This window comes from Marmota flaviventris, chromosome 20 (genome assembly GCF_047511675.1).
Source record: "Marmota flaviventris isolate mMarFla1 chromosome 20, mMarFla1.hap1, whole genome shotgun sequence".
In the NCBI taxonomy this organism is placed as follows: Eukaryota; Metazoa; Chordata; class Mammalia; order Rodentia; family Sciuridae; genus Marmota; species Marmota flaviventris.
This window is the reverse complement of record NC_092517.1, coordinates 13,907,245-13,930,140: the sequence shown is the minus strand read 5'-3', so window position 1 is coordinate 13,930,140 and position 22,896 is coordinate 13,907,245. Positions and strand designations below refer to the sequence as shown.

The 22,896-nt window shown below is 36.0% G+C and overlaps 1 protein-coding gene across 4 annotated transcripts in view; it reads left to right on the top strand.

The window, feature by feature from the left end:
* Rad18 (RAD18 E3 ubiquitin protein ligase) overlaps positions 1-22,896 on the top strand; it is a 94,238-nt gene that overhangs the window by 29,711 nt on the left and 41,631 nt on the right. For all 4 annotated transcript variants that reach the window (XM_027931893.2, XM_071605909.1, XM_071605910.1 and 1 more), the window contains 3 exons: positions 33-217; positions 12,148-12,224; positions 13,485-13,545. In XM_027931893.2, coding sequence (XP_027787694.2) covers positions 33-217; positions 12,148-12,224; positions 13,485-13,545 — 323 coding nt within the window. The remainder of the gene's footprint in view (positions 1-32; positions 218-12,147; positions 12,225-13,484; positions 13,546-22,896) is intronic.

The window sequence follows — 22,896 nt, the reverse complement described above, 5'->3', positions numbered from 1 at the left end:
AGGGAACTTTTTTTTTTCCTTTGCCTTTTCAGTTTTGTTAACAAAAGGAAGCCACTGCCCAAAACGGTGTATAACTTGCTCTCTGATCGTGATTTAAAGAAAAAACTAAAACAGCATGGATTGTCTACTCAAGGAAATAAACAGCAGCTTATTAAAAGGCATCAAGAATTTGTACACATGTACAATGCCCAATGTGATGCTTTGCATCCTAAATCAGGTAAAGTAGTAAAATAATGAGTTATGCTTATCATCTGGGTAAAACACTTCTGTGTAGCTCAGATATTAAAAACCATAAAGAAAAAAATTTTAGTGAGTACATTTTTGGTAATAGATAAGATATGCAAATTTATTCCTTCAAATGATACCTAGAGATTACTACAATAAGCTAGCCTTTTTCTCAGCCTGTCTCCTAATCCCCAAGTCCCCATTCTCAGAGACAGCACTGTTACCAGGTTCTTAGGCATTTTTCAGATAGCATGGTGGTGAAGAGTGGATCTGGAGATACTGGACTGCTGTCCCAGTTCTTTAGCTCTGTGGCTGGGTGACTCTGGGCAAATTACTTGCTATCTATGTACCTCAGTTTTCTCATCCATAAAAGAATGGTTATGATACTATATATCCCCTCCTGTGTGTCTCATTTTGGATATTCACTTGCATCCTTTAAAATACCCTTCATAGTAAACTAGTAAATTTGTTTCTCTGAGTTTTGTGAGCTGCTCCTGCAAATAATCAAACTTGAGGAAGTGTTACCAGATCCAAGCCTGCCTGCCTGTTACTAGAAAACCAATACCGGGGAAAGGAGAGCTGGTGGGAAAGGAATCAGGTTTTGTCAAGAGCTGGCACCCTGAGAAGATGGGGGAGCTATCATGCTCCGAAGAAGTTTTAGGGAACTCATTTATGCAAAAAGAGATGGAAAGGAGGTACAGGAGGCATTCTGGGTGGGGTCTTTGTCATCTAGGGCATGTTGTCAACCTCAACCTAGTCTGACTGCAACATGGCTATCTTGACCTCTGAGTCTAGTTTGTATAATTCTTTAGGTAAACATATTAATTTTTGCAAGTTAAACTTCACAGAAAACCTATATGCTTTGTGTTAGTTGCTGCATAGGACTAAAGAGTAAGAAGAGTTAAACATTAGAATGTAATCTGAAGGTCACTAGATGTTCTAGGTTCTGTAAATCTAAAGAAAGATTATTTAGCAGGTAACCTTTTAATCACTTTGGGGTGGCTTTCCTTTAGACTTTAGGATGCTGAGCAAAGGGAAGCGAATCAAAAGTAAGTCTGCCAAGGACAACTGGCAGAGGGACAGCATTATCACTGTCACAACTGGATTGTGCAAACCCTGGTTAGTCAAAAGCACTAGTGAACAACCTGTGGCTTATGATTGGCATTGGAAGCATACAAGAGACAGTCTTGTGGCACAGAGCCCTTGTCTCGTGGGGTCTGATGCTCTTTCAAGGTAAATAATGAGGGAATTGAATTGAGCATATAGCTGGTATCTTTTGAAGGATTGCTTGCTTGCATGGTATATGAGGGGAAATCGCCACACATCTTGTTTCAGAAGTATGAGAGTATAGTGTGAGAGAGTAAGTTTCTTTTTTCCTTATTTTATTTTGTAGATGGACAGCATGCCTTTATTTAATTTTTTATGCAGTGCTAAGGATTGAACTCAGTGCTTCATATATGCTAGGCAAGTGCTCTGCCGCGAGCTACAGCCCCAGCCCCTGAATTTCTTTTTCTGCTGTACACACACAAAAACAAACAAACAAAAAACAACAACAAAAAACTTTTATTTTTCGTCATCATCTAGTTTGCCATATGCATCTTTAACTTATTATAGTCTACCTTCAAATAATATATTACTTCATGTTCTTCATGTGCAAGGGAAGGATCCTACAACTTCCATTCTTTTTTATTATTGTCATAGATTTTTCTTCTGTTTATGTTAAAAACTCCTTAATACCTTTTGCTTTAAGCTGTCACTTTTTCTTTTTGATATAATAAAAAGTAATTGGACATTGTGGCACATTTCTGTAATCCCAGCTGCTTGGGAGGCTGAGGAAGGAGGATTGTAAGTTCAAGGCTAGCCAGGGCAATTTAGCACAACCTATCTCAAAATAAGAGATAAAAAGGTATGGGGATGTAGTTCAGTGGCAGAGTGTGTGAATCCGTGGGTTCAGTCCTGGTCCTTAAAAAAAAAAAAAAAAAGTCTACCTACGTATTTACCATTTCTAGCATTCTGAATTTCTTTTTGTAGATTTAGACTTCCATCCACTGTCATTTTTTTTCCCTGAAAAATTTAGTCACTATTTTTTGTAATGCACATATATTGTTGAGACAGATTCTCTCAGCTTTTGTTTATCTGAAATGGTCTTAATTTTGCATTTTTTTTTTTTTTTAAGTGTGTGTGTGTGAGAAAAATGCTCTACCACTGATTCACATCCCCAGCCCTTTTTTATTTTGAGATATGGTTTTGCTAAGTTGCCCAGGCTGGCCTTGAACTTGTGATGTGATCTTCCTTAGCTTCTGAAGTAGCTGGGACTATAGGCATGTGCTTAAAAATTATTTTGTTCAGAAATGATACTGAATTTGTAGGAAAGCTGAAAGGGTGTCATAAAGAACATATGTATACCCTTTATACAAAATGCCCCACTTGCTCTTTACTTATAGTTTCTATCTCTTTTTCTCTGTTGGTATGTGTGTGGGTGTGCATATATTCACACATACATTTATCTTCTTCATTAATTAATTAATTTTATTTAGGTATATATGACAGCAGAATGCATTTTGATTCATTGTATACAATTGCAGCACAACTTCTCATTTCTCTGGTTGTACACGATGTAACGTCACACCACATGTACAGTCATACATGTACCCAGGGTAATGATGTCCATCTCATTCCACCATCTTTCCTGCCCCCATGCCTCCTCCCCACTCCTCCCTCCCCTTTGCCCAATCCGAGTTCCTCTATTTTTCCTATTTCCCCCCCCCCCCCCCAATTATGGATCAGCAGCCTTAAATCAGAGAGAATATTCAGCCTTTGTTTTTTTTGGGGGGATTGACAACTTCACTTAGCACAATATTCTACAACTCTATCCATTTACCTGCAAATGCCATAATTTTATTCTCTTTTAATGCTGGGTGATATTCCATTTTGTATATATACCACAGTTTCTTTATCCATTCATCTATTAAAGGGCATCTAGATTGCTTCCACAGTTATAGCTATTGTGAGTTGGGCTTCTGTAAATGTTGATGTGGCTGCCTTACTAGAGTATGCTGATTTTAAGTCCTTTAGGTTTAGACTGAGGAGTGGGATAGCTAGGTCAAATACTAAGTTTTCCAAGGAATCTCTAAGTCTTATGAGAATAAATTGCATAACCTGGTCTCTTCACCTCTAAATACTTAATTGTGTATTTTCTTGGGTGGGTGAGGGGATAGTATTTATTGTTGCTGTACAGTTATCAGTTTCAGTGAATTTAGCTTTCTTGGAATACTCTAATTTATCATCTCTGTTCCAGTTGCTTCAGTGGATCCAATAATGGCCTTTATGGATTTTTTTTTGTTCACTGCAGGATGTGATCCAGTTTTGGATCACTTATTGCATTTAGTTGTATTATCTTTTCAAACTCTTTCAGTGTGAAACAATTAGTCTTTCATGACATTAGCCTTTAAAAAAAAAAACTGTCTTTGGGGTGTGTGTGTGTGTGTGTGTGTGTGTGTTGCTAAATACAGTGGTTCTCCTTTTGGATTTGTGTTTACTGTTTTCTTATAATTTCATCGAGGTTGTGCATTCATGGCCAAAAACTATGTAAGTGACTGTCACTTCTAGGGATGCTTGACACTTATGTTATGGATGTGGATCCACAGATTTATAGCTTCTTACCATTCCTGGTTATTGTGGTGTTTGTAGTTTTTCAGATTTGACCAGTAGGAGGACTTCATACTGATTCCTAGTCCTCTTAACACGCATCCATTGCTTTTATTGCCATTTCCTTCTTTATGGCATAGTAAAATATTACAGCCTAATCTTGTCCTTCCACATCCCAGCCCTGGAATTAGCCATTTCTCTGAGGAGCTCTGAGAAACCAAGATGTAGCTACCAGCTATGCTTCTAGGCTTTGCAGATAGAGTTTGGGAGTGTGTGTGTGTACATATGTATACATATATATGCATATGGACAGATGGATACATACATAAATGCACATGTGTGCACACATTTATAACATGTATATGGATGCATGTAAATCCATTTACACTTACCATGTTTTTAGAGATCATGAGAATACACCAAAACCTCTACTTTTAGTCCAACCCTTCAGGGTTCTTTACTTTTCTCTAATCTGTGTTTTTCCTTTCTTTTTTTTTTAATTTTTTTTTTTTTTTTTTAGAGAGAATTTTAATATTTATTTTTTAGTTTTTGGCGGACACAACATCTTTGTTTGTATGTGGTGCTGAGGATCGAACCCGGGCCGCACGCATGCCAGGCGAACGCGCTACCACTTGAGCCACATCCCCAGCCCAGTGTTTTTCCTTTTTTTTCTAGTCAGAATCATCCCTTCTACGAGAATCAAAACTTTTTCTAATTTGTTATTTATTTGATATATAGTGAGGCTTACTTGTTTTACTTTATATCCAACTTTTGTTGTTATTATTTACTTCCCTCTTGAAATTATAAAATATAAATAACTTGAATGTGTAACATTGAAACCACTGAAAATATATATTTTTGCAGTGGACCATCTGCTGTCATGAAGTATGACAGAGTTGCAGCATCGTTTTCTTTTGTTTGAAGAGGGTTCCTAATCTTTTGTTGGATCATTTTATGATGGTAGCTTTAAAATTCCTGTCAGATAATTCCAACAACTGAGTTATCCTGGTTCTTAGCATGACAAGTTTTTTTTTTTTTTTTTAATTTTATCCTGGAAATTCTGAGTGTTTTAGAATGGGACTTAGAACCTATTTAATTATTGTACATAGTAGGAAATCACCTTGTTGGGGTTTAGCCTACTTAGAGGGCTGAGTGTGACAGTTTAGTCTCCAGAGCTTTGCAGTGTTACTCTGGTCTTTGTTTAATTGTAATCTAGAGGCCACTTGGAGAATGTGGTGTTCCATACTGTGGTTTAGTTCTTAAGCCTCTTGGCAAACTGAATTGTATAGTTTTACATGTGAATCAGTCAGGAGTGCACTAGGATTTCCTGGGTAGGTGTAAAGAATTCTCTTCTGCATATTCATTCTCTTTGGGCTCCTCCCCTTCTTTGAGAGTGAAGATACCACATGCCACTGCCAGGTCCAGGGTAGAAATCTCCATTCTTCCCTAGGCTTTCACTGACACTGTGTTGGTTGGGGAGGAAAGCTGGCCCCAGGCCTCCTGCTACCTCTGTAAGCCCACACTCCCTGTTTGTTCTGTGATGGTACTGCTGGGGGCCGGGAGTATCAGCAGTGTTTAGCTTGGTAGGTGAGGTATTGTCAAAAAGATTTCTAGATACTTTCTTTCACAGTCTTCTGCTTAGAGAGAGTAGATTTTCCTTGGGACTTTTTTGTCAGTGCTTATTGATAGTTCCAGCTTAGTATGTGATATATAGAAGATAAAATGAAAATGCAGGGAGTTCAGTTCTGCATCTTTTCTCAAATTGAGGTTCTCAGCAGTCCCTCATTTTTTTTTTCAGTTTTTAAATTTTAATTTGTTATATATGACAGCAGAATACATTATAATTCATACTACACATATAGACCACAATTTTTCATATCTCCTGGTTGTACACAAGGTAGAGTCATACAATTTGTGTCTTCATATATGTACTTAGGGTAATGATGTCCATCTCGTTTCACCATCTTTCCTATCCCCATTCCCCCCTCCCTTTTTTTCCCTTCCCCTTTCCCCTTTGCCCTATCTAGAATTCATCTAATCTTCCCAAGCCCCCCACCCCTGCCACATTATGGATCAGTAGCCTTAAATCAGAGAAAACATTTGGCATTTGTTTTTTTTTGGGATTGGCTAACTTCACTTAGCATTATCTTCTCCAACTCCATCCATTTACCTGCAAATGCCATGATTTTGTTCTCATTTAATGCTGAATAATATTCCATTGTGTGTATATGCCACTTTTTTTTTTTTATCCATCCATCTACTGAAGGGTGTCTACGTTGGTTCCACAGTTTAGATATTGTGAATTGTGCTGCTATAAATATTGATGTTACTGTGTCTCTGTAGTATGCTGTTTTTAAAAATCCTTTGGGTATAGACCGAGGAGTGGGATAGCTGGGTCAGATACTGGTTCCATTCCCAGTTTTCTAAGGATTCTCCATACTGCTTTCCATATTGGCTGCACCAATTTGCAGTCCCATCAGCAATGTACGAGTGTGCCTTTTTCCCCACATCCTCTCAACACTTATTGTTATTTGTTTTTTTTTTTAAAGAGAGAGTGAGAGAGGGAGAGAGAGAGAGAGAATTTTTTTAATATTTATTTTTTAGTTTTCGGCGGACACAACATCTTTGTTTTTTGTACGTGGTGCTGAGGATCGAACCCGGGCTGCACGCATGCCAGGCCAGCGCGCTACCGGTTGAGCCACATCCCCAGCCCCTGTTATTTGTATTCTTAACAGCTGCCATTCTGACTGGAGTGAGTAGTTTTGATTTGCATTTCTCTAATTGCTAGAGATGTTGAACATTTTTTCATATATTTGTTGATCAATTGTATATCTTCTTCTGTGAAATGTCTGTTAAGTTCCTTGACCCATTTATTGACTAGGTTATTTATTTTTTTGGTGTTAAGATTTTTGAGTTCTTTATATATCCTTGAGATGAATGCTCTACCTGACTTGCGTGTGGTAAGAATTTGTTCCCAAATTGTAGGCTCTCTATTCACTTGATTGTTTCTTTTGCTGAGCAGAAGTTTTTAGTTTGAATCCATCCCATTTGTTGATTCTTGATATTAATTCTTGTGCTATAGGAGTCTTATTAAGGAAGTTGGGGCCTAATCTGACATGATAGAGATTTGGCCTAATTTGTCTTCTAATAGACACAGTGTCTCTGGTTTAATTTCTAGGTCCATGATCCACTTTGAGTTTTGTGCATGGTGAGAGATAGAGGTTTAATTTCATTTTGTTGCATATGGATTTCCAGTTTTCCCAGCACCATTTGTTGAAGAGGCTATCTTTTCTCCAATGTACGTTTTTGGCGCCTTTGTCTAATATAGGATAACTGTAATTATGTGGGTTAGTAATGCTAAAGAAAGAAATTAAATAACAGAAGATGGAAAAATCTACTTTGTTCTTTTTAGGCAGAATTAATATTGTCAAAATGACCATACTACCAAAAGCACTATACAGATTTAATGCAATTCTGATCAAAACCCCAGTGACATTCCTCATAGAAATAGAAAAAGCAGTCATGAAACTCATCTGGAAAAATAAGAGACCCAGAATTGCTAAAGCAGTCCTTAGCAAGAAGAGTGAAGGTGGCATCACTATACCAGACCTTAAACTATACTACAGAGGTAAAGTAACAAAAATGACATGGTATTGGCACCAAAATAGCAGTCCATCTTTGTACCTTTCAGTGTTCTCTTAAAATTGTTGTATCCAAGGTAGTTGTCTTTAGTGGGGAAGAAGAGGGAGAAATGAGTCTAGCCCATCTTGTTTGGAATCAGGAGTTCTTTTTCATGTGTTTCTAATTTCTGTCATAGGTGTATGCACATTTAGGATTATTGCATCTTCTTGGTGAATTGACTTGTTTTTCACTTGAATTTTACTCTTTACCCCTGATAACATTGATTGTTCTGAAGCCAGTTGTGCTAATACAGCTATTCTAGGCTTCTTTGCATTAGTGTTTACATGATACATCTCTGTCCATACTTTTATTTCTAATCTGTCTTTTTATTTAAAATAGGTTTTTGTTGCAATTTGGTCTTGTTCTTTTTAAAATCCAGTCTGACTTTGTTTTTGTCTTTTATTTGGTTCTTTTAGACCATTCATGTTTAATGTAATTATTGATGGAGTTGGCTTAAATTTAACATCTTGCTAAATTTTTTTTCTTCTGTCTGCTTTTGGTCTTTTAATCATTTTTTTAAAGCTGTCTTTTTGTTGATTTAGCATTTCTTATTGTTCCACTTTATTTTTACAGTTGGCTTAGTATTTCTTTTTTCAAAAAATGTGGTCACTCTACGGTTTGCAATATATATCCTTAGTTACAGTCTACCTTTAAATAGCATATAGCTTGCTTCAGTTGTTTATTAAATGTTTTAACAGTGTATTCTCAGTTCTTAATTTTTTTGTGCGATTGAATCACATTGCTATTGTTTTCCTAGCAAACAGATAATTTGTTTTAGAGGAGGTAAAAAGAAAAATGCACATTTTACGTTTACCTTTATGATTGCCGTTTCCAGTAGTTTGTTTATTGTAGAGATCAGTTTCTGGTTCTTCTGCTTAAAGAACTTCCTTTAATATGTTTTGTAGTAGAGGACTGCTAATAAATTCCTGTCTGTTTGTGGTTGTCTCAGAATTTTTTTTTTTTAATTTAACATCTTGCTAAATTTTTTTCTTCTGTTTAACTTTTGAAAGATACCTTCATTGTTATAGAAATCTAAATTAGTAAACTTTTTTTGGGTCAGTGCTTTAAAAATGTTACTGCATTATTTTCTGCCTGGAATAGTTTCTGATTAGAGATGTGATGTAATTCTGGATGTTTTTTATGTTATATACTTTTCCCCTTCTGGCTTCAAGATTTTATGTGGGTACACGTTGTTGTTTGTTTTTGTATTTGTTTTATTTTGTATTAATGTTCTTTGACTGTTTTGCATTTGTAATTTGGTGTCTTTCATTATATTTGGCAAGTTCTAGACATTAGGTTTTCAACTATTTCTTTTTTTCTCTTCATTTCTTTGGGATTTCTATTACATTTGTTTTATTCTTCTGCTATTGTCCCACAGCTTAGATGCTTTGTTTGTTGTGGATTCTATTTTCAGATTGGATAATACCAATCCCATTTCAGGTTCATTATTTTTCCCCGTAAGTATTTCAAATTATCCTGTTACTTTCTCTTTTTAAATCTAGCATTTTTATTTATTTTACTATTATTTTGTTGGTACTGGGGATTGAACCCAGGGCATTTAACCTTGAGCCACATCCCCATCCCTTTTTATTTTTTATTTTGAGACAGGGTCTAACTAAATTGCTGAGGCTGACTTTGAAATTGCAGTCCTCTAGCTTCAGCCTCTCAAGTCACTGGGATTATAGGCATGCACACTGTGCCTGGCTATTTTATTCTTTTTTTTTTTTTTTTAATTTTTGTTTTTTAGTTGTTGATAGTCCTTTATTTATTTTACATAGTGCTGAGAATCGAACCCAGTGCCTCACACATGCCAGGCAAGTACGCTACCGCTGAGCCCCAACCCTAGCCCTATTTTATTCTTTTTTAAGGAAAGAATTTCTACTGATACACTTTCTACTGAAATGCTCCATTTGTTCATATTATTTGTCTTTTTCCACTAGATCTTTAGTGTATTATTAATTGTTATTTTGTATCCCATGTCTTATAATTTTAATATCTTGATGCAATCTGAGTTTGTTTTCTTATTACTGTTACAAGTCTTTGTTGAAAGCCAGACTTTATATGTAAGAATGTAAGAATCTGAATACTGAAGTATTATATAGTATTTGTGCCTAGAAGTAGATGTGTCTCTTCTTCTGCTAGGTCTTTATTACTTGGGATTCTTCAAATTTAGTCTATACTTGTACTTGGTTTGGATTTTGTTGTTGCTATGGTTACCGTCAGAGCAACATAATTTTCACATTTCTTGAGAACTCCCTTGTAGCTTATGTTGGTGGGTGAGTTGTCATTAATTTTTTTTTTAATGTGTCTACCATGCATAACTGAGGTTTCCCCTGTGATCCTGTACCTTATGTTCATTTCTTTCCCAGTGGTGGAGGAAGCTTGCTGTTGCTTGTCTCTTGGAGCCTGCTCAGTTCTTGGCTCAGAGCAAGGGGCCCTTCTCTGTTGTACTGATTCAGACCGTGTCTCAGGCAGGCCCTTTGATTCTGGTCCCAGGGGTAGGGTTCTCAGTTACCAGTACCACCCACAGTGGTGTAGTGGTCTTCTAGTTTGGGCCTGGAGTGGGATTTTGACCCTTTTGCAGGGGTAGAGGTTTTTGTCTGTGGTTATTTGCTTACTTTCCCCAACAGTAGTAGGGATTTACTTGTATTCTGAGGGCAACAGTTTTGCTGATCCTTTTCCAGTGGTTTAGTCCTTTCATTTCTTAAGGGATAAAGATTTAGTTGGGACTTCATCTCTGTCCTGCACTGTGGGTCTCTTCTTTCCCATGCCTGAATCTGGAGGGAGAATTTTTTCTTATCTATATTTCCCCAGTGAAAGACAGACTGGATACTCCTGAGTAGAAAACAGCCTGCATTGCATGTGATGGGCCTTGTGTTTAAGCTCCCCTGGGCTTTAATCTTCCTGGAAGCCCACCTTTGTTTGGCCTTTTGCAATTCATCAAAAAGTTTAACTAAAATCCTCTTACTCAGAGGAAGGGTAATCCCAGTTTTTCTCCTGTACACTGTATTGTGTTCACTGGTGCTTATGACCCCACCCTACCTACCCCAGGCACCTCTCTTGTCTTAGGTTTCAGGCTAGTTGGTGATTTTAGATCTAATGAAGTAAAAAACAATTGTGGTTTTATAGATTATGAGCTTTTTCTTTCCATTAGGGTTAGAGTGACTCTGTTTCCAACTCTCTACATCCTAAAAAGAATCGGAACTCTCTCTGAAAGAGATGGAAGGAAGCTCCTAAATTGTAACTAATCCTAAGATCTTTTTGTTAAAACCTTAGAAGAAGGTATGCTGGATGTTCTCTGTCTTGAATTGATGAATTGGATAGAATGCATATGGTTCTTTTGCTTTCCTATATTACCTACCTTGACTTAGTAGCTTTAGAAAGGAGAGAAGTGCTAGCAGAAAAAGGTACTATTTACATTGTTTTTACCGGTCTTACTATATTAGGGAGGCAGAAAGTACATCTCAGTGCTTGGGAAACACTCAGCTGCTTGCTTTCTTAGATGATTCTCTTAAGGTTTGTGATTTTTTTTTTTTAAAGAAACTTTAGTAGGGATTAGTTCAAGCCTATATAGAAGTAAAGAGTATACTGGTTTCCCTCATATATCTACTGCACAATTTAAGCAATTATCAAACTACCCTCAAGTTCTTTTTCATCTACCATTTTCAATTCCCCCCACCGGTGGATTATTTGAAGCAAATTCCAGACATATATTATCTTTCATATGTAAATGAGCATAAGAGATTGTAGATTCTTATTCCTATCATATGTACCTTGGTTTTAATTTTTAATACATTGATTTTGGATGCAGAAGGATAGCATTTACAAATTCTATACTCTTTACATTCAAATGTGTGACAGAGTGTATTCCAGATCTCTCTGATATGTATAATTAGTAATTATACCTATAGGTAAAGGTTCTAGAAATAGAATTTTTTCCTTTGGTATTTGTAGACTTTTTCTCTCTTTGAAAAGTAACCTGTTGTACTACATTTAACATATTGGAGTTTGAGCAGGTAGCCCCTAAGAATTGAAAACATACAAATAAATGAATCTTCGTATTCCACTGGGATTATTGTTTATGCCTATGCATTCAAAGGAAAAAACAAAATTATTTGACTTTTCTTTTGGTTATACTTTGAACTGTGTTATACTAAAACTGTTTTAATTTCATGTTATATTTTTTTAACCTAGGTTGAAATGATATTAGGCTTAGAAAAATTGCAAGAATAGAACAGAGGTATAGCCGGGGATGGTGGTACATGCCTGCGTTCATGCCTGTTATCTCAGGGGCTTGGGAGGCTGAGGCAGGAGGATTGCAAGTTCAAAGCCAGCCTCAGGAAAATTGAGGTGCTAACTACTCAGTGAGACCCTGTCTCTAAATAAAATACAAAGAAGGGGGCGGGGGGGGCTGGGGATGTGGCTCAGTAGTCCAGTGTCCCTGAATTTAACCTCTAATGCCAAAAAACAACAACAACAACAACAGAGATATATCCATCACCCAGCTTCCTCTAGTGTTAACAACTTTCATACCTATAGCACGTCAATCAAAACCATGTGATTAACAATGATTATATGTTCTTATTTTAACAGCTGCTGAAATAGTCCAGGAACTTGAAAACATGGAAAAGACCAGGATGCGTCTTGAAGCAAGTAAACTCAACGAAAGTGTAAGTTGATGGTCTATTTCAGTGTCTGGTTAGAAATAAGGGGAAGAGAAGTTTAATACCTACCAAAATTAAAGCCAGCCATTTTAAAATTATTTAGTAGGAGATATACTAGACTACATTTAATATATAAGATTTACTTGCAGAACATTTTAGCATGGATTCAATTATGTTTAGTAGACTTTAACACAGAATGCAATCCAAAGTAGAATTTGTTCATGAGCTGGAGTTCTGAGGAAAAAGCCCATGCTTTTGCATAATGGAGCTTTGATATTGGCCCAATCACATTTGAACAATTATTTAATCTCTGTGGCCTTCAGGATCTTCATCTGTAAAACTAAGTGGCTGAACATGACTTCTAAGATCCTCTTTTAACTCTGAAATTATGCAATCCTTTGATTAATTATATCTATAGAGATGTTAAGTAATTACAAGAGTTTATAAGAATTAGGTGTTCTACAAAGCTTTTGAGGGAGTCAGAAACATAAAAATTTTCACTGTTGCCTTCTTTTAGCTTTGTGGCTTAACATTTGAGGAAAGGATATCAAAGAAGAAAACGGTCACTTTGTCCTGTGACTATGGAGGAGGTGTTTGGGTCTCTCTCAAGTAGATTTTTCTAGACCCTTGGTAATGTCTTTGTAAGGAAGGCAATGATCTTAGGGAAGTAAGTTTATACCCAGGTAATAGAGAAAATGGGATTTCTATGCTCTTTATTATTATTGCCTTTGTGCTAATTGTAAATGGAGATTGTGATGAATTATGTAGGTAAGTTTCTGAGATTTTAAAAGTAGAATAAGAAATTTAACACATTAAGTCTTGTGTTAATTTCATTTTCTCTACATATGATTTTTCTAATATAATCTGGAGAATTTAGGTTAGAAAGGAAAGAAGGCAGATAAGAAGGTATGTCTTATTAATGATCAGCTAAATGTCTCCAGTCTTCTAGTTTCTAATATTACCTGTTGCATTAATGAGAGTGGAAAATGAGATGTTGAAAATAGGAAATTTATTGGATTGTTTTGTTAATACTTTCTTTATTATAATGGGATCAGTGTTGCATTTGCTACTGATGAGAAAAAAGTAATGAGTATAATGAATACTATTTATGATCATCAAAGGAAACACATAAGAATTGTTCTTAATCTATGTAAAACAGAGATAAGAGATTATTTTCCTTTAAATACATTGGAGAATTTAAAGTTTGTAGTATTTCCATTTTTGTCATTTTGGGAGAAATTTTAAAGATTTTTCTGATTATTTTAGGTAATGGTTTTTACGAAGGACCAAACAGAAAAGGAAATAGATGAAATTCACAGTAAATATCGTAAGTTGTACAAAGTTTTCTTTATTTGCAAAGAACTTGGGTTGATTGTTTTTATCTTAAGTAAATTTTAAAAACTGTTTTATGTTAATGTTCAATACGACTTTTGTTAATATTACTTCAAAGACTGAATTTTAGTTGTTTACTCAGTGACCTTCTTTTGTACTCAATGAACCTGCTTTTTGATTTATGACACTAGCTTTGAGTTAATCACTAAACACTTTGCAAATACTAATTAGTTCTCTAAAAACATCTCTGTGAGAAGATGAGACTAGCTTGAGAACATTCCTGACTCTCTCCTGTCCTCAGGCCTTTAATAAAAATTCTTCTGTAAGAAATTTCAACACTTCTATAGCTTGCAAATTGTGCCAAAAATAGTTTTCATTTTATTCTTAACACCTCCGAACTTTATCACTTTCTTTTCCTTAAATGGTCTTTTTATATATCTTTCCCAGGCTAACACCATTCTGTTTTTCTCAATTGAATATTCTTTGTTCCCTTGGTTGTTTTCTTTCAATAGCTAAGCCAGGGAACCTGCCTAGAATCAGGTGGGCAGGATTTGGTCTCTCAAACTGCATAAGAAGGAAGCAATCTCCTCAGATGGCTCCAACTATGTGCATGTATGAATATAACATTTTGAATCCCACTATTATGTATAATTATAATGTACCAATAAAAAAGAAATAAGCAAATGTTAAATTGTAAATGAATAAATATAAAAAAGAAAAGTGATACAGTCTGATCAAACTGGGGAGAAGCAGCTAGATTGTTTCTCCACTGGTCCTACAGAAACTGTTAAAAGTGGTAGAAACAAAAACCAGGTTTACACATGTAGATTTAGCTAGCCTTACAGTTTAATCATATATTTTAATTTGTGTCAGTCTCCAAGTAGGTTATTGATATATCTTCTTCTTGTAAACATTTCGTTAATGTTTTATATGCATGTAGTTTTTAAAAATCAGATATATCTATGAGGCCTAAACCATCAATTTCATCTCTCTTCCAGCAACAACCTGCCTCCTATCCCATAAGGTGACAGCTATTATGCCTTTGGTTAAAAAAAAAAAAAAAAAAAAAAAAAAAAATATATATATATATATATATATATCACACGCATATATGCATATATATATATATATATATGTAAAAGATTACAGTATAACAACTACTTATAGCATTGACATTGTATTGGGTATTAAAAGTAATCTGAAGATGATTTAAAGTATATAGGAGGTCAGGTATGGTGGTACATGCCTGCAATCCTAGCAACTTGGGAGGCTGAAGTAGAAAGTTAACAAGTTTGAGACTAGCCTGGGCAACCTAATGAAAACCTGTCTCTAAATAAAAAGTAAAAAGGTTTGAGGATGTAGCTCAGTGGCAGAACACCCATGGGTTCAATATCCAGAACTGGTGGAGGGGTGATAACTCTATTTCTTGAAGTTTTTCAGTTTTTTTTTTTTTTTTATGATTGACATGTTAATAATATGGAAAAATGAAGATTTAGCTCTTTCATATATTCTGACCCCTCCATTTGCCTCCCTCTTATCCTTTGACTATTGTTACATAATAATGTTTTATTAGATCATTATTTAGGTTAGATACATTATTTACAACTTATACATAATATATATATATATATATATATATATATATATATATATATATATACACACACACACACACACACACACATATACACACACACATAGTATGGATGTAATCCTTTTAGGAAAACATTTAGTTTTCTATTTGTCTACTATGGGTATATTTCTGAACATTCCTCCTGAAGTATAAATTACTTTAATACATTTAAACACATACATTGTCAACTTAATTATTTGGCAGTGTTTTCCCCCAGAACTTTCTCTAACCTCTATTATACTTTTCAAGCCTCCTTTTGTTGCTTGTTTGGTCTCTCACATGGAATCTTCTGGAGATTCTGCTCTCTTCCCTCCTCTGTTTTTAGTATCCAAATCTGCCTTTTCTCCCCCCCCCCCTTTTTTTTTTTTTTTTTTGGTTTGGTGAAATACATTTTCCTGGAAAAGTCTTAAGAAAGGGTATATGGAGGAATACTTTTTGAGATCTTACATAACAGTGAGTAATACCTTTATTATTGACTAATAATTTGGCTAGTTGTAGAATTTGAGATTGGAAAGATTTTTTTTTCTGTCTGAATTAGAAGGTATTCCTCCATTGCCTTCTGCATTCCCACTTGCTCTCAATAACTAGCTTGCCATTCTGATTCTTTATTCTTCATATTGACCTTTTTTTTTTTTCTTTCCTGACTCTCTGTTCATCATCAAGTTCTGTCAGTCTCTTATTTTCTAAATAGTTCTTGATTCTGTGCACTTATTCTTCCCTTTAAATGACTCCCTGGGTTCAATCCCCCAGCACCAATACAAACCACCTTCTGAAATTACTTGGTTTTTGATCGTGACATTGATGCTCTTCTGCCTTTATCAAAAACTTTTCAGTGTCTTTCCATTACTCTTCAGATAAGACTCAATAAAATCTGTTATTCCTTGAGTCTGGATTGCCTACCTCATTTGCCTCATTCTTCTTCTCCCCTACCTCTTTTATCAAGTTCTTTGCTGCTGCAGCAGGACCTTTGTTATGCTTTTCTCACTTTGTCTTGAGTTGTCACCTCTTAATTGTATTTGTGGCCCTATCTACACTCCCACCTCATTATTAGATTAATTGTAGTTTTCATGGGAAACCCTCCTGACTTCCCAGCCAAGGTAAGGTTTCCTTTACAGCCGTGTGCTGCATAAAGATGTTTCTTTCAATTGCAGACTACATTTGTGACAGTGGTCCCATAAGTTTATAATGGAGCTGAAAAATTCCTATTGCCTAGTGGCATTCTACTCACTGTTGTGTTACTGTTTCCTACAGTATTCAGTGCAGTTACATGCTATATAGGACTGTAGTATAGGGGCAATAAGCCCAGGAGTGTAACAGACTAGAGCATTTAGGTTTGTGCTCTGTGATGTATGCACAGTGATGGCGTTTCTTAGGCTATATCCCTGTCCTTAAGAGATGCCTGTCTGGCCTTATCATTCTTTACTATTCATTCAGTACAAGCTTTCTTAGTACTTATTATATGCTAGATATGTGCTAGCTGCTGGTGATATATGAATGAACAATATAGACAAAAACTCTTGGAGTGTATATTCTATTGTTTTAGAAAGTGATAAGTGAAAAATTAAAGCAAGAATGTGTAAGAAATTTTAAACTTTTGACAAGATAGCCACAGTTATTGTCAGTTAATATTATTTCTAAATAATATTTAATTATGTTTATATTCTAATTGTGTGATAGGGCTACTATAACAAAGGTACCACGGAGTGGCTTAAATAACAGAAATTTATTGTCTCACAAATCTGGAGTCTAAATGTTCAAAACAAGGTGTCAGCAGGGTTGGTTCCTTTGAGGACCATGATGGAAGGGTCTATCTTAGGCCTCTCTCCTTGGCTTGTTGATGGTTGCTTCTCCCTATTTCTCTTCCCATCATCTATTTTCTAGGTATTCCTCTGTGTCCAAATGTCCTTTTAATAAACATAATCAGTCTTATTGGATTAGGGTTCTCATCCTAATGGCCTCATGTTAACTTGATTACTTCTGTAAACACCCTATTTCCAAATGAGGCCTCATCCTAAGGTATTGGGCTTAAGACTTCAACATATGAACTACAGTTTTATAATGTACAGAGGAAATGTTTTTATCTTATTCACCATTTGACAGAACAGTGTCTACAATCAGTATCTTGTCTGTACTTAGCACTTGCAAGTGCTCTACCACTGAGCCACATCCCAGCACGGTATGTTTTTGACCAAGTGAATGAGTAGATGAGAATGGGAGAGGCACCATGGTTTTTAATCACAATCTATCAAGCCTATAGAAAGTAAAGTAAGAGAATCTAAACATTTTCTACATCTGTCACTATTCTAACTTTTCTTTCCTTTTGAGAAGAAGTGGAGAAACTTTGATCTATCTTTCAGGCTAAGATATTAGCCATGCTTCAGTGGTCTCATCTGTTCTACTTGTGTGCACTTCTACTCATTTCTTCTACTTTTTTTTTTTTTTAATATATCTCTGCCACAGTACTGGGGATTGAACCCAGGGGCACTCAACCACTGAGACACATTCCCAGCCCTTTTTAAAATTTGAGACGGGGGGGTCTCACTAAATTGCTTTGGGCTTCACTAAATTGCTGAGATTGGCTTTTAACTTGTGATCCTCCTGCCTCAGCCTCCTGAGCCACTGGGATTACAGGAGTGCACCACTGCACCTGGCTTTACTTTGTTACTCTTTTAAAGAAAATAAAGGAAGGCAGAAAGGCATAATTGTTGAACGTGTATAATTTCTGTGCCGAGAGTTTTGCTTGTTATTTTAATAATCTTCCCTGAAACTCTATGCAGCACATATTGACCTATTTAAGAGGAAGAACTGGAACTTGGAAACATTAGACAAATTGTCCATATATCTAGTAAAAAGCAGAACTAGAAATAAAACTCATATTTAGTGGATGCTCAAGTCAAAGCCCTTTGCAGCATCGTTATCATGTTTGAATCTTAGTGAGATTCACATCTTAAGAAGGGTAAGCAAAAGCATCTGTGAATGACTGGTATGTTAGGAATCTTTTTTTCTTTTTCCCCAGGGCCATCTTTAGTTTCAGATTATAGTGTTTAAAAGCAGCTTAATTTTATGAATGGGCTACTGTGGCATTTTAATGATAATTATGTCTTATTTTTTCTCTCTCTCTCTCTTTCTACACACACACACACACACACACACACACACTCTTATTATTATTTTTTTTAGTGGTAGATGGACACAATACCTTTATTTTATTTTATTTATTTTTTATGTGGTGCTGAGGATTGAACCCAGTGCCTCATACATGTTGGTAAGAGCTCTACCACTGAGTCACAACTCTAGCCCCTCTAGCAATATTTTAAATAGATTTGTATTCATGAGTTTCTCTTTCAGAAAAGGAAAGAAGCAGTGGTAATAGTTAGTTTGAGTATCAGTTGTATGTCTCTAGATGGGGTATTTGATGCAAAGATTGAGTTTGTTGAGTCACCTGGGTACTTCAGATATCAGATCTTTTGCTTACCCTTCTTAAGATGTGAATTACTCCAGTAAGAGGCAGAATCTTAGCCTGATGGAAAGTTACTCTACTTGCCTCACTACCGTGACATGTATTTTAGGGATCTTATGTTTCTTTACCTTCGTAAAATAGTTTTATACTCAGTGATAAAAAAAAAAATTTCAGTGAGTACTTGAGTTATCTCCAGCAATTTGCTGGGTCCCTCAGCTTAATCATGTTAAGTTGGCAAGGCCTTTAAAACATAGTTTAGCTTGTTTCTTTGTTCCTGAGTTTGGTCATTTATTAACTCAATAAATATTTAATGGGCATCTTCTGTGTGCTAGTTGATATTTTAGATGCTAGGAGTATGGAGTGACCAAGACACATAATTGCCTTCACTCGTGGAGCTTCATTCTGGTAGTAAACTGACCAACAGCATAAGAAGCAAATGATAACCCAATTTTAGGTGGAAAATGCTATGAGGACAATAAAACAGGATAATTTGATAGAAATTATGAGGAGCATTAATTAGATAAGGTAGTCAGGAAAAAGCTTTTATTGAGTAGTTGGCATTTGAGAAGTTTTCATTAAAATAAAATTAAAGAGGTGCTGAAGGAGGAGTATTTCAAGTAGAGAGCATCAGAAGCAGAGGCCTAACAGAGAAACAAAGCGGTCAATGGGCTAAAAGATAATGATATACTTTGAATGGAGAATAAATCACCAGGAGCAGGAATAGTATGAAAACCAATGTAGAGGCTCTTTGGTCAGGAGATTTTTATTGACCACTGATCAGTACATCTCAATCAGTATTTTAGGTTTGGGGAGTGTAATATCAAGCAAAGACTACCTCTGCCCACTTGGAGCTTAGTTCTAATGGGTATCATTAGACAGTGAACAAATGAGTAAAATGTGTAGCTGTGAAGAGATATAGGGAAGGCACAGAATGAAGGAGCTGCTACTTCAGATTTGGTGGTCAGGGAAGGCTTCTTTAAAAAGATTATATGCTAAGGAGGAGACACCTGAATGAAGTGACATTTCTTTGCTAAACTAGGACAGATAATGGCTTCCTCTAGAATGGTAGCTATATAGAAGTAAAATGGGCATTTCAGGCAAAATTTCAAAGATGAACAAATATATTAGCTACTGAGTTTAATGTAGAGAGCAACTAAAAGAGGTACCAGGAATGACTCCTACATTTTGGTCTAAGCAACTGTGTAAAAATGATAGTGCCATTTACTAAGGTGGAGACCAGGGATAAATCATGGATGGGAAAGGGAATCAGTTTGTTTTGCCTATATAGTTTTGGTTTCTGTTGGATATCCAAGTGGAAAAGAGAATCAAGCATGAAAACTTGACTTTACCTCCTAAAAAGTAAAACCAAAGACCTGTTGTGGTTACAATTAGTATTTAAAGTTGGGAACCTAGGTAAGTTTATCCGGAAGGAGAATGCCGATAGGGAACAGAGCCTAAGGCTCCATCCTAGGCTCACCAGCATTGAGAACAACATTCTCAGTTCTCCAAGCTTCTTTACATTCTGAAAAATTATCAACATACCAAAGAGCTTGTGTTTATATGGGTTATATCTATTGATATGTATCATTTAGAGGATTGTTGCTCTGGCCAAGATGGAATAACAGATAACTGATTTACCTGCTTGAAACAACCAAAAAAATGGACAAGTCCTATGAAACAGCAGTTTTCAAGACATGTCAGCTATTGGACAACAAAGGACAGGAACCTCTGAGAGATGAGGAAAGTGGGATGCACATAATAACAGAGTTTAAATGGGGACTTCCAGAAGACTCTGGATTGAGAAAGAGCTGAGAGACCAGAGAAACCAAAGAAATTTGAGTTTGCAGTATGGAGTACCGGGAAGAGAGAGTAGCTCAGAGAGAATCCTTGGGATGTGCAGAAGGAAGCATGTTGTCTGACCACAGTGAGATTAAGTTAGGAATCAGTAACAAAGCCCTTGGAAGATTCCAACTATTTGAAAATGAAATAATGCAGTTCCAAGTAACCCGTGGGTCAAGAAGCTTCAAATATATTTAACTTGTTTAACAATAAATAACATTCTACTAAAAATAACTGTTTCCCCCTCCAAAGATTAAAAGTATAGAAATTTTTACTTTTAGCCCAGATAGAATAACTTTCCTTTATTAAAAAATCAGAAGATCAGACGAAGTATATAAAAGAATGATTTCTTAGATACTAGAAACAGGTAATACAAGACAGTGATTTCCGAGAGAAAGAAAACAAAGTAAGATGATAAATTCTATAGCTGTAGTAGCAAATTTCAAGCACATGATGAGGGAACCCCAAAACAACCCAGTAGTATCACTGGGTTGAGACAGATCAAAGCTCTTAGAGGCCAAGATATCTAGAATTCATGAGATGGAGTACCAGAAAATAGGGTACTGCAGAGAAAAGACAGCTGTAATGATCTCTAGAAGGATCCTGTTAGGTCTTTGTCTGCCTAGCAATGTGCACATGAATGAAAGGAGACTACTGGAGACTAGGGAAAGACCCTCTTGGAAGGATTATGTAGAGCAATTTCTGGAGTTTAAATAAGGCATAGAATAGCCTGAATTAACCATCAACTAGAATAGAGAAAGCTCATAAAATATGGGCCCTCAGGCAGCATCCTCAGAAGTGTATGCCTTAGAATAGGCTGAATTACCTTAGCCAGATAATATATAGTTTAGGCTTTACAGGCTACATGTGCTCACTGACCACATCTTGTTTGTTTCCATAGGGCTATACAAGTAGGTCTTGAGTTGGATTTCACCCTTGGGCTATATGTTGATTCCTCCTCTAGGCTAAATGCTGCTCTCATCTTCCCTAATTTAAAAAAAAAAAAAAAATATATATATATATATATATATATATATATATATATATATATATATATATATATAAAATATATATATATTTTTTTTAAGAGATTTCATTTTTTAAATCAGTTTTAGGCTCACAGCAAAATTGAACAGAAAGTACAGAGAGTTCTTATATTCCCCTTGTCCCTCCCTGCACATGCATAAGTTCAATTGCTATCAGTATCCTGTACCTGAATGGTATATTTGTTACCACTGATGAACCAAAACTAACATAAAGTCCATAGTTTACTTTAAAGTTTACTGTTGGTTGTTAATATATCCTATGGGGTTTGATATGTATCCACCATTATAGCATCATACAGAACAGTTTTTCTGCCCCAGAAATCCTCTTTGCTTCACCTTTTGATCTTTCCTTCCTCTCTAACCCTTGGCAAATGCTGAGCTTTTAGTTCCCATAGTTCTGACTTTTCCAGAATGTCATATAGTTGGAACCATACAGTATAAAGCCTTTTTGAATTGGCTTCTTTCTTTAAATAATATACATTTGAGATCCTTTTGTTACTAGTGGAGGGTCCAGTGGGGGCCAGGTTCTTGGTGTCCTGAACAAAGAATTCCGCAAGAAATGCAGAAGTAACAGGCAGAGCATAGAGTTGCTGAAAAGTGAAGTAGAGCAGAGTAGCCCAGCAAGGGAAGCTTAAGGCCCCCATGTGTGGGCGAGACTTGTTTTATATGCTGAGCTGTGCCTCATTCACCTCCCCATGGACCTGATTGAAGTCCTTGCCCTATTTGTTCCCAATGGTTACTTTATTTTTGCCTAATTAGAATATAGAGCTTGTAGTGAGAGTTGCCATGGTAATGGGACTGTATAGAACTTGTGGTAACAGTGTGGTGATAAGCTCTCCCTAGCAGGAGTTGCCATGGTAATGGGACTTCTTGTAAACAGGGACATGATAACATGTCCTCATATTGTTGTCTGGCCAGCATTTTCCATGTACCCTACCTCTGCTATCTTGACATCCCAAATCTCCTACCTCACTTCCATGTCTTTTCATGGCTTATTATAGCTCTTGTTTGTTGTTCTTGCCATGCTAGGGGTGGAACACAGGGTCTCATATGCTAGGCTAGTCCTTTACCACTGAGCCACACCCTAGGCTGGCTCATTTCTTTTTAGCACTGAATAATATTCCATTCTGGATGTATCCATAGTTAAACCATTTACCTACTGAAGAACATCTTGATGGCTTCCAAGTTTTGTCAAGTATGATTAAAGCTGTTTATAAATGGTTGTGTGCATTTTTTTTGTGTGTGAACATATATCTTCAACTCATTTAACTTAATATTGGGGGAACTTGCTTGTGGAATGGGATGGTATCCTTAATTTTGTAAAAAAATGCCAAATTGTCTTCCAATGTGGTTGTACCGTTTTGCACT